The sequence below is a fragment of the Hypomesus transpacificus genome, chromosome 10 (genome assembly GCF_021917145.1).
Source record: "Hypomesus transpacificus isolate Combined female chromosome 10, fHypTra1, whole genome shotgun sequence".
NCBI lineage: Eukaryota > Metazoa > Chordata > Actinopteri > Osmeriformes > Osmeridae > Hypomesus > Hypomesus transpacificus.
In genome coordinates this window covers 14129476-14142168 of record NC_061069.1, presented here as the reverse complement: position 1 = coordinate 14142168, position 12693 = coordinate 14129476, and the positions used below count along the sequence as shown (strand labels likewise).

General features: G+C 46.7%; 2 protein-coding genes across 2 annotated transcripts; both read left to right on the top strand.

Annotated features, from left to right (window-relative positions):
- Nucleotides 1-14: 14 nt before the first annotated feature.
- On the top strand, nucleotides 15-1538 carry LOC124472880 (xenotropic and polytropic retrovirus receptor 1 homolog). Its single transcript, XM_047028009.1, has 3 exons — nucleotides 15-177; nucleotides 602-824; nucleotides 1240-1538. The coding sequence occupies exons 1-3, from the start codon at nucleotides 140-142 to the stop codon at nucleotides 1282-1284; spliced, it is 306 nt and encodes a 101-aa protein (XP_046883965.1). The 5' UTR covers nucleotides 15-139; the 3' UTR covers nucleotides 1285-1538.
- Nucleotides 1539-2614: 1076 nt separating this feature from the next.
- On the top strand, nucleotides 2615-11217 carry ttpa (tocopherol (alpha) transfer protein). Its single transcript, XM_047027612.1, has 5 exons — nucleotides 2615-6842; nucleotides 7847-8000; nucleotides 8451-8644; nucleotides 8776-8886; nucleotides 9110-11217. Exons 1-5 carry the CDS (start codon nucleotides 6642-6644, stop codon nucleotides 9323-9325), a joined length of 876 nt encoding a protein of 291 aa, XP_046883568.1. The 5' UTR covers nucleotides 2615-6641; the 3' UTR covers nucleotides 9326-11217.
- Nucleotides 11218-12693: the final 1476 nt, after the last annotated feature.

Below are 12693 nucleotides of genomic sequence, written 5' to 3'. Positions count from 1 at the left end.
TCTGTGTGTGTGTGTGTGTGTCTCTGTGTGTGTCCAGGCGTACTACTACTGTGCCATCCTGGAGGACGTCCTGTTGAGGTTTGCCTGGGCCGTGCCCCTGTCCCTGAGCTCAGTGAGTGACGTCCCCTGGCTGGGGGACATGATGGCCACCCTGCTGGCTCCTCTGGAGGTGTTCAGGTCTGCTCTCTCTCTCTCTCTCTCTCTCTCTCTCTCTCTCTCTCTCTCTCTCTCTCTCTCTCTCACACACACACACACACACACACACATATATACATACACATATATACATACACACACTGTACATGCACATCACACACACACACACGCATATATAGACAACACACACTCACAGACACACACAAATATACTGCATATACACACACTTAGTCACAGACATGCCTACCACATACACACATCAAATATAAAGTTAGCATTGTTGGTATTTGCTAACCCTCTCCTTCCACTCAGGCTGTAGCTAATAAAGCTGCCATCACTGACACAGCCTGTCCTTGTGATAACCTGCCTTTCTCCCTCCGACCCTCCCTCTTTCTCTCCCTCCCCTCCCTCCCCCCCTCCCTCCCTCATCCTCTCCCCCTCTCAGGCGTTTTGTATGGAACTTCTTCCGCCTGGAGAACGAGCACCTGAATAACTGTGGAGAGTTCCGTGCGGTGCGGGACATCTCTGTGGCTCCCCTGAACGCAGACGACCAGACCCTGCTGGAGCAGATGATGGACCAGGAGGACGGTGTCCGCAACCGCCAGGGCAAGAAGAGCTGGAAACGCTCTTACAGCATGTCGCTACGGCGACCCCCGCCTCGCCTCGCAGTACGCACGCTCGCTCTGAAACACACACACTCAAACACATACACCCACAAGCTTAAATACTCGAAACACACGATTAACATATTACACTTTCTCTCCCTTCTTTATACTCCCCCTCTCCTCCCTTCTCCTCTCCTCCCCCTCTCCTCCCCTCTCCTCACCCTCTCCTCTCCCCCCCCTCCTCCTCCCCTCTCCTCACCCTCTCCTCTCCTCCCCCTCTCCTCACCCTCTCCCCCCCTCTCCCCCCCTCTCCTCCCCCTCTCCTCACCCTCCCCTCTCCTCACCCTCTCCTCCCCTCCCTTCTCCTCTCCCTCTCCTCTCCTCCCCCTCTCCTCCCCTCCCTTCTCCTCTCCTCCCTCTCCTCTCCTCTCCTCTCCTCCCCCTCCCCTCCCTTCTCCTCCCCCTCTCCTCTCTGCAGGTCCAAAACCCGGGACACCAAGGTTTTGATCGAGGACACGGATGATGACTCCTGACATCAGGCCAGACCCATCGCCTGGGTTCAGAATCTCTTCAAAGGGCCGCGCCCCTCCTAGGGCCACGCCCCACGCCTGCCAGCCTCTGATAGGCTGACAGATCCCTAAACCCTTGCCAGCTTGTCCAATCAGTCCATCACAGAGCTGCCTACATGCACCTTACATGCTTAGACACCAACACACACACCAACACACACACCAACACACACACCAACACACACACCAACACACACACCAACACACACACCAACACACACAGCAACACACACAGCAACACACACACCAACACACACACCAACACACACACCAACACACACAGCAACACACACAGCAACACACACAGCAACACACACAGCAACACACACACCAACACACACACCAACACACACACCAACACACACACCAACACACACAGCAACACACACAGCAACACACACACCAACACACACACCAACACACACACCAACACACACAGCAACACACACAGCAACACACACAGCAACACACACAGCAACACACACAGCAACACACACACCAACACACACACCAACACACACACCAACACACACAGCAACACACACACCAACACACACACCAACACACACAGCAACACACACACCAACACACACAGCAACACACACAGCAACACACACAGCAACACACACAGCAACACACACACCAACACACACACCAACACACACACCAACACACACAGCAACACACACACCAACACACACACCAACACACACACCAACACACACACCAACACACACACCAACACACACAGCAACACACACAGCAACACACACAGCAACACACACAGCAACACACACACCAACACACACACCAACACACACAGCAACACACACAGCAACACACACAGCAACACACACAGCAACACACACACCAACACACACACCAACACACACAGCAACACACACAGCAACACACACAGCAACACACACAGCAACACACACAGCAACACACACAGCAACACACACAGCAACACACACAGCAACACACACACAGCAACACACACACAGCAACACACACAGCAACACACACAGCAACACACACAGCAACACACACAGCAACACACACAGCAACACACACAGCAACACACACACAGCAACACACACAGCAACACACACAGCAACACACACACCAACACACACAGCAACACACACAGCAACACACACAGCAACACACACAGCAACACACACAGCAACACACACAGCAACACACACAGCAACACACACACCAACACACACAGCAACACACACAGCAACACACACAGCAACACACACACCAACACACACACCAACACACACAGCAACACACACAGCAACACACACAGCAACACACACAGCAACACACACACAGCAACACAAACAGCAAACGCAGGGACGTGAACTGATACTTAGAGGAATTGAGTCAGGAAAGAACGGAGAGAGAACGTACTATGCCACACGCTTCATTCCACACACACACAATTTTTTGTTTTTTTACATTCAACTTTCAAGCCACTTTCTTTAGTTTAGTGCGGACGAACTCATGAATCGGCGTTGTCGTGACAACGCTGCTCATTCCGTGGTTCCGCTCGTCTTGGGGGTGGGGGGGGGGGGGGGGGGGGGCGTGAGACGTGTAAATAGCAGAAACAAATAAACAAGCAGCAGTTTGGTTTCAACAGGCAGGGCAGAATTCAGACTTGTGGAAGTCGACTGTCAGTCTGTCTGTCTTTCTGACCGAACTGTCTCTGATGATGATGATGATGATGATGATGATGATGATGATGATGAAGAGAAAGACGTTGTTGACGGGTCAGACGCCTGCTCCCTGTGATCGAGCTGGGAGAGGGAAAACCTTCCTGAATGTACGTTGACGTGTTATTTATGACGGAGAGAGAGATGACTGAAATGGATTCAAGGGTGAAATGATTTGTTATTTTTTCCCCCTCTTCTGTAACAGTTGCTCTGTGTGCCTGCCAACGCTCCAAGGAGCTGACCTAGGATCTGCTGTACCCAGGTTGACTGCACCCGATCCTAACACCCTCCTACTTCCACAGCAGATCCTAGATCAGCTCTTCGGAGCTCCTCTTCCCTGGAATAAACCCTCAGGAGGCTCTGATTGGACGGCTCCCTCAAGACAACTCCTCCCCCTTTCCCCTCCCCCCTCTGCGCTTTCAACCAAAACAGTTATCCGTTCTGCGTGTTTATGCCAAACGTTATTCTTTTATTTTTGGTTTTAAATGCGTTCGCTTGAAGACGTTCCTTCCTAAGCCGGATTAGAGCTGACTGACTTCTGTTTTTATTTGTATTCTTATTCTTACTATTATTATTTGCTCTTCTTAGAGCTAGCCAGATCTGTTCAACATTCGAGAAGTTGGAGGTCAGCAGGGTAGAGACATCAAGGAGGGTTAACAAGTGAGCAATATGATAAAAGATAATAATTTATATATTGTATATTATTTTTTGGATGTGTGTGCTGAACTATGTGTTTAGATTTAATGACCTGTCCCGGCTCTCCTCTTTGCCACAGCAGCCAATGCCTGTGAGGCTGATGCTGTGCACTGTGACAGGATTGGCCTCTTCGCCTGTCAATCATCTTGACATCCTATACATTCTAATAATGACTTCCTGGGCCGGCCTATTGCCCTATTTTTAAGGTGTAACATTTGGATGAAAGGTTTAGATGGCCAAAAAATCCTGTTAACAAATTCCTTAAAAGCTCAAATAACCCCAGTGTCCTATGTAACAGAAACAGACAACATTCCATGTAAATCTATACATTTGATATTTTATCTGTAATAATATAACACCATGTTACGTCCTATTCCTGCTGCGTGAGTGAGAAGGTGATCGTGACTCAGGCAGGGTCCTTCTGAATGTATCGCTCTGCTTATCGCTCTGGACCGCGCTCGTTCTGCCACATCGAGCCTAGCTTTTTTTTCTGCGGCCTGCATTTCGTTATAATAAAGAAGGCCAAAGCTCTGGGTCTACTCTGACAGGAGGATGCAGTATCCCTCCCCCTCCCTCCCCCATGGCTGCCCTCCCTCCCCCTCCCTCCCCCATGGCTGCCCTCCCTCCCCCATGGCTGCCCTCCCTTCACCATCCATTATCAGTGCCACCTGAGGGTCACCCCCCCCCCCACACACACACACACACCCCCCTTCTATAAGCAGCATGTACCTAGACAGGGCTGGATAACCCTGACCTCTGACCCCTCATGCTCACAAGGGTAAACCACCTGATTCCCTCTTCTTTGAAAGCGGATGCAAAAGCAGTTGGAGGAACATTGTGCGTGTGTGGGATTGTGGGAAGCCTGACTGAACTCTGGTGTTTGTGAGGGGGCCTGGGGGGCGGCAGTTGTTTGACTGTCTTAATAATGTTCCAGAGAATCAGGACTCTTCCAGGCTCCCCAGGACCGGAACTGCAGCTCTCTGGGCGGGGGATCTCAGCAATAAGACCGTAGCCATGCTTGTTGTAGTTCACTAACTGTACTGAGGCTGCACAGCCATGGTAGCCTGTGTTGACTGACTGTGGAGCAGGACTGCAGGTTGTGCAAGACACAGTCCTTGTGTGTGTGTGTCTGTGTTGTAACACGTCAACGGGTCACTTCATTGACTTCAACCAACAAGTACATACAGGAAGTCACTTTTTTATTTTATTATGAAGTGACCATGACTCTTCATCTGCTTACACTGAAGCATACCTGAATTGGAAATCGACGAGAGATGACGATGGCAGATAATCAAAACGTGCCTCGTAACCTCGGAGACGAAGCCGTGAGAACGTTGTTGTAACTTTCCCCCCTCTGCCCCCCCCTCAACATGCCTGTAACATGTATGTAACATATGTAACATGTACTGTATGTGATGATGCCCGCCTGTTGTAGCGGTCAGGAACAGAGTTCTCCACAGGTCTGGAGACAGGACTATTCTGGGTCGTAGCGGACAATGGGCACAGATGAGCACAGAATCCTGTCCTTGTTTGATGCATTCCTGTATTATTCCTTGAGTCTCCCTCTAATTCTAAAACACACACACTGTAAATAGATATGCCTATTCCACATTCCACACACACTTTCCCTTCCAGATAATATGTGAAAAATACAGAAAGGGATCATAAAGAAACCCGCCCCCCGTCTCCTTTCATTGGACTGTTGAGTCAAACCGAGCTGTCAGTCAAACAGGATCCTCCAATGGATGTGGAAACTACTGTAACAAAAGCCTGGACCAAAACAAAGCTCATTTGAAATGTTTCCAGAACTTCAGCTTGTTTTTCCTTCCTCCAAAAAAAGATTGAATACTTGGATCAACCATCATCTAACTGAAGGACCCTCTCTGAACTCACGACAACATGCGTGTTCCATGTCCTACAGTTAGTGTTCCATTTCCGGTTTGGGGACCGGATGTTGGCCGTTGTGTGTGTATGTGCGTACCATTCTCCCCTGTAGCCCTGGGTTAAAGGTGAACCAGGTTCTCGAAGCTATCTTTATGTAGTGGCGTTTCTGTGCCACTAGAGGTGCTTTCCCCCATCTGCCTGTTACACTGTTTTTGAGTAAAAAGAGAAAACAATTCTTAAAGTCAAACATGGCTCTTTTTTGTCATCGTCTGCAGCAAAATACAATCGAATAACGCCAAGATCTGCACCATATATTTCGTCTGAAGTTGTGTGATGTGGAGTCCGCATAGCCTTTTCAGGCCAGCAGATGGCGCTGTAGCTGGTTTTCTTTTGCAGTGAGAATGGAGTGAATGTTTATTATAGCTTGATTTGGCGTCTGAACTACTACGAGTCTCGACTCATTACAATGACTTTAAAGCACAGTGTAATTATTTAGGGTTCCAAACAGCAACTTTAAGAATTTAGGGGTTCTAGCTGGACATTTTTAAATGTGTCTGTTTCTGAGGAGAACATTGTTGCTTTTTGTTAAGAGTTTGTCTTTGTGACAGAAGCAATTCAACGATGACATTTTAATTTATGTGACGCTTTTTATCCAAATTATTCACAAAGTGCGTATACCAGAATAAGTTCAAAAAACTCAATTTTCAATTATAATTCACTCTTTGTGGTCAATGTATTTATTCAACATGTTTATGTTAGGGGGAAATTGTCTGGCGTGGTTAAGGGCTCTGGATTGGAACCTGCTATTCATTGACGCTCTTATAGTAGGATCAACTTTATACGTGTTTGTCTAGTGTCCCAGAGGTAGGAGTGCAAGCGGCAAACGAATGGGCTGCTCTGATTACAGCATTGAAGGAAGTGTGTTCATTACCCTTTTGCGTAAACAGGCCGTGAGAGACTTTACTACTTAGTTTGGCAGATGTGAACGATGACCCAGAACCGACATGAAGTCCCAAGAAAAGGCTGAATACGCGGGTGAACTTAATGATTTGCCCGAAGACTCAAACTTCGTCAAACCGTACTTACTAAAGCTGCGGGAGAAGGCACAGAGAGAAATCGACCCGCTGCACATTCTCGACTTTTCCGACGGCGTTTTAATTCGGTTTCTGAGAGCCAGAGATTTTGATATTGCGCTGTCACTGAAGGTGAGTATACTGGTAAATGCTTGACTGTAGGATGCAGTTTTTGCTCCGCTTTAAAACCTAAAAACTAAATACGAAGACATTGAGTAGCCTACTTGGGATGGTGCCAACTTTGGACAAAAGGGAAAGTTTACTTTTCTCATTTGCTTGTTGACGTGTAGAAGTTCAACCATACTGGAAGAAGTTATAAACCGATTCACGAACGTGCATATAAGCTGATATATGCCCACGTTAGACGGCACCTTTTATCCCACCGTTGTTTTAGTCCAAACTAAGCTATAGTCTATAGGTCTGTTGCGTTTTCATGCGTGGCAGTGCCGTAACGACAGCTGTCATTGGTAGGCTATCTGAACCAATTAACAGCGCTTAAGAGCTTCTTAACGAATCTGGGAAACCCGGCCATTGTGTTCATTTTCGAAGACTTCCCTCTCAAAAGCTGTGTACAAATACCTTTTACTTCCTTTTCGTCTGTGAGCAAAATCTACTTCTTCAGACAAATAACATCTCAATCAGAGCGGTTGATGTGAGGTGGAAGTTTGTATAGTGTGCTGGAGAACACCAAATCGTTTAGACTCAGAATGATTTGCAGATTGGTATGGTTTCTTCTAGACTGGGCAGTATAACACCGTAGAGCGCCATCATGTTCGCAGATATTAATCAATTGATCAGAGTTATCCTTCATGAGTGTTTCTCTACCACTATATATTTGTCATACACTGCTCCCTCTCTGTCTCTCACCCTCTTCAACTTGCTCTCTCCATTTGCTCTCTCTTCATCTCTCCATTCTCCTCTCTATCCCTCTCCATTCTCCTCTCTCTCCTTCCTTTCCTGTCTCTTTCCATTTCTCAACTCTCCCGTCTCTCAACAAACACATCTCTCAATTCTCCCTCTCTCTTTTTGTCTCTCTCCCTTCTCTCTCCCTCTCTCTCCTTCTCTATATCTCTCTCCTGCCATCCCCCCTCTCTCCCACTCTCTCCATTCACCCTGCATGTCTCTCGTCCCTGTAGCTGCTACTGAACTACCAGCGCTGGCGCAGGGAGTGCCCAGAGATCAGTGCCAACCTGCACCCCTCCTCTGTCCTGGGCCTGCTGCAGAACCACTACCACGGGGTGTTGGCCCACCGCGACCACAGCGGTAGCCGAGTGCTCGTCTACAGGATAGGTCTGTATGCAGAGTTGGTAGTTGGCTAGTAATGTCTAGATCAAATGCCTTCCACTCTGTTATGATTGCAGTTTGGATCTCTACAAGATATGTCTGTTTACAGTTGGTGGTTGATTTAGTAATGTCTAGGTAAGATCTGTGGTTGTTTGGTAGTGTCTTCTAGGTGAATAGATAGCAGAACATCAATCTGTGGTTGATCACCTCATCTTGGTGATGGTGATGGTTGATTGGCGATATCTTTTTCTCTGTGATAACATTGCAACATGGAGGACTTGTACTCAGCTCTAAAGTATTTGACTGCAGATCAATAGTTTTTTTGGGGGCAGGGAATTAAAACATCGGCTAAACGAAGAAGTTTAAAGTCAAACTTATAACTTGGCCCCTGCTACAAGTGACCGCAGGTACTATCATCTGTCTCTGATGGCGTCGGGTTGATTGTGTGTTCCTCAGGTCAGTGGAACCCCAAGGACTTCTCAGCCTACGAGGTGTTCCGCATCAGCCTCATCACGTCCGAGCTCATCGTCAGGGAGACGCAGACCCAGAGGTGTGGGGTGAAGGTCATCTTCGACCTGCAGGGCTGGTGCTTCGGACACGCCCTCCAGATCAACCCCTCCCTCGCCAAGAGGATCGCGTCCGTGCTCACCGTACGGACTGACGCCCATGATGATGATGACGACCATGATGATGATGACGACCATGATGATGATGATGAAGGCTTGGCTTTCTTTTGTGTTGTTTTTCTCCTCACCTGTTTCATCTCTTTTTTCTTTCTCAGGACTCGTTTCCTCTCAAGGTGCGAGGCATCCACCTCATCAACGAGCCCATCTTCTTCCGCCCAGTCTTCACCATGCTCCGCCCCTTCCTGCCTGACAAGATCAAACAGAGAGTGAGTGAATGCTTCCTGTTCCTGTCTGATTCCAGGATTGTACGGGTCAATCCGTCCCTTTAGTCTGGAGACATTTTGGGACTGGCAAAGAGACAAAGGGACAAACCAATCCAACATTCAGGAAATGATAACAGTGTTGGTGCTAGCACTAATTTATTTATTTCTGTGTCTCTCTCCCCCTCTCTCTCTCTCTCTCTCCCACCCCCTCTCTCTCTACTCCCAGATCCACATGCATGGTGGCAGCTTCGCAGATTCCCTTTGTGACCACTTCCACTCGACCATCCTCCCCCCGGAGTTCGGAGGTGAGGGGCCTGCCATAGAGGAGGTGTGTCAAGAATGGACCAATCACATCCTGCGGTCCGAAGAGCTTCTCGCACAGCTCTCTGCCCACCCCGCCGAGGAGATGGTTGCCCCCGAGGATCGCCAGTCAGCTACGTAGACTGTACTGAACTCCATGACCCACAATGCATCTCACATCCCTGACCACGTCATGGAATCTGAATAGAATGATGGCTGCAGATGAGTGGTATATCAACATTTTATTCCGGAACTTTTGGGAGTCACTGGAATTCCAGATATAGAGTTCCGTTTTGCTTCCGATGTATCCTAAATCATACGAGTGCCTTAAGTGATCCTATTTTTTCTTAACAATGTAGTTTTTGAGCCCAACGCCGAAAGCCGCATAGGCTACAGACTACATATCCCAGAGTGCATCTCACTGACTGAGTGTATTCTATTCAGATCCTTTTTAGGCCGAAACCAAGCCAGATAGAATTTTTTTTAATCTTACAGCTTCTAAGCTTAAAGTCTCATTAAATATATTTTTTATTAAAGGTAAGTATTTAACATACTGTTTAGAAAATCAGCCTCTATACAACAAGACGGCACTGATTCTTTAACCACCCCCTAAAGAATCCTTCCCTTGTCTCCTTTCATCCATGACCACTAAAATGAACCAGGATGGTTTAGGTATATCCACTTGACTGTCCATACAACCAATATCAGTTAATTTGATAACCAACACTGATGAGATTATAGAATGTCATGAATGACAATGTGGAATGTTGAGAGAGTTCTCAAAACTCTGATGTGTCTCTCAAGAAATAAGATGGAGGCTTCTGTTAGTGCATCTCTGTTCATGATTAAGCAACAGTCATGTGAAGACATACGTTTATCTGTAGCTGTGTTCATTACCGCAAAGTGTTGAAACTAGGACCAAGGCTAGAAACATATTACGTGTCTTAAATACAATTTATATATATTTTTCATGTTTTTTTAATTGTATGGATGACAATAGAGACCTAATGTTTAAATGTCAACACTGTTTTCATAATTGTTTCGTTTTGCCTGCTTGCACCTTGGAAGTTCATTGACAATCCCAAAAGTGTCTCAGGCCTCTTAGCTGTATTCTGTTAGCTCTCCTCATCATCCTCTCTGTCAGACAGTCAGTAAAGTCCAACAGTCCACTGAGTAGTGTTAGGAATGGTCCCACACTTTACACAACTAAAACAACAGCAGCTTGCTTGTACTTGGCTTAAATTAGACTTCACAGTACTCTCTCTCTCTCTCTCTCGCTCTCTCTCTATTTCCCTATCCCTTTATATCTCTCTTTCTCCCCCCTCTCACCCTTCGCCCCGGTCTCTCTCTGTCCCTTTCTCCCTCTCTCCTCCTGGACCTTTAGCCTTGTTCCCAGTCAGTAAACATTGAAGGAGTGGCACCTTTCCCTCAGTCAATATTTATGATCCACTATTTTACCCATACAAGGCCCAAATGAGACCCATCAGATCTCTGGATCACTGTCTCATTTAAAATGCCTTTCCGTCTCACACAATGCAGATATTGTGCAGTGACATCACAATCAGAATGAATGCAGGACAATTGGAATGATTGTTTTGGAATTTTCCTCTTGTCTGTAGATGTTCTCTAGTGTTGACAACTTGAAATGTATGTTGACACACTGCAGTGATGAGTGATTCTGTTCTGTGGAAATGTGAAGAATTGTCAGGAAGTTGCGTAAGCTTACACATGCTTGTGTGAGCTTATTTAATGTTCGTTTTCAAGGGAAGTGTAATTTAGTTTTTTTGTATATGGGGGATTGTCACATAGTTAAATGTATTAATGATTTGAATGAACTGTTACGGAATAATTTAAGCACTAGCTGACCTATTAATATATTTTCACATTTAGTAATTGCGCTAATTTCTTAATCCGTCCTAATGGATGTAAGGATTTTTTATTTCTTTTTTTCCCCTTCAATATAGCCTATTAACTGTTGTACTTTTTTCCAGTTATCAGCCAACTAAAAACAGGTAAAATAAATGAACGAATACATTTCCTCAAGTGGGTTTCTCACACGCATGTTCAAAAGCACAATCCGGAGATGCATGTTAGATTGCGTGTTAGATGGGCGATTAGGGAAGTTTCAGGATGGATAAACTGTAAACCTGTACCAGGCTTCCTTAATGTGTCTGCTTGTGACAGCGTCTCCCTCTAGTGGACGAAATGAGTAAAGACATGAACCAACCCTAGATAATAGGCCCTCTTTTTAAATAAACCCCTACTGCTAACAATCACGCAAGGCTAAATCAAGGCTAGGGGAAGGGGTTCCGCCTCTTTTTGCCCCAGTAATAAAAAACATTTAACCAAAATATGGTCAGGCAAACAGTAGGTCAAATATTTACAGTACTGGAAGAGCACTTGATTCATACTGCCAGAATGTTACAAGCAGTTGCTTGTAACAAGCAGTTGCTTGTAACCCATCCAAAAACTCACAAGTGTTACCCAAAACAAGTACACCTGAAGTAGATCTATCAAATACACTGTAGGATTAACAGTTATGGCTGAGAAACAGGCCTACGTCTTCTAACCACATACTTGCTGCTTAGAGTTGCCTTGGCAGCAGAATGAAAGCTGTCAATCAAACCAGGTTGTATAACATGCACCACCAAGCCGTGTCAAGGCCAGCGTTTGATCATGAGAAACATACAACACGTATTGACTGACGTAACACGCAGGTGTTACGTCACCTGCGTACCTACCGTCACCCCCCCCCCCCCCCCCCCCCCCCCCCCCAGCGTCCCTCCTCCAACCCTCCCCCAGAGACAGGAGCAGAAATGTCTGTGAACTGACAAGTTGTTTGGACAAGCAGAGCAGCAAATGGCCCGGACATAGTGAACTCTTTGGGCCGGTGGGGGCTATCACTATCAGTGAACCCCTTTGTGTTCCAAGGATTAGCGTGAAGGTGCCAAAGGGCATTACAACTACCAATGCTCAACTCACGTACTCGATATGCTCTTTTTTATGCATTTAAATCCTGGTCAACTCACTCCCTCTGTCACTCACCTCAAAGATGGGTTGAGTATCTGTGCTTTCCGGACTGAAAATAAATGTTTACCTCTTTCATTGACTTGATGTTAAGTTGAATGATTAGTCTATGTGGGTCTTTGACCAGCCTGCTGTTTAGGAATTAGGCAAGTTGACGGAATTGCCCAAATCTTTCCGAAAATGTGTTTGGCATCCATGAAACAATTAGGGAAAACGAAATCACAGCAATACATATCAGCATAGTCGAGGACCCGACTGCCAAACAGCTTTAGTTTCATTCGAGGAGAGCCAAGACGTTTGGCAGTCTCCCCGCCTTGCCCTAAGGATGATGTGGACTTAAACGGGGAGGGGGAGGGGCACAATGTATGGGCCACGCACCTCCGGTCAACACACTGAGCTGTAGCCTAGTTTGGAGAAATACGTCTTTCAACGGACAACAATGTATTTTCCAATCGAACCTGTGGGGAATCTGTGTCAAAATAA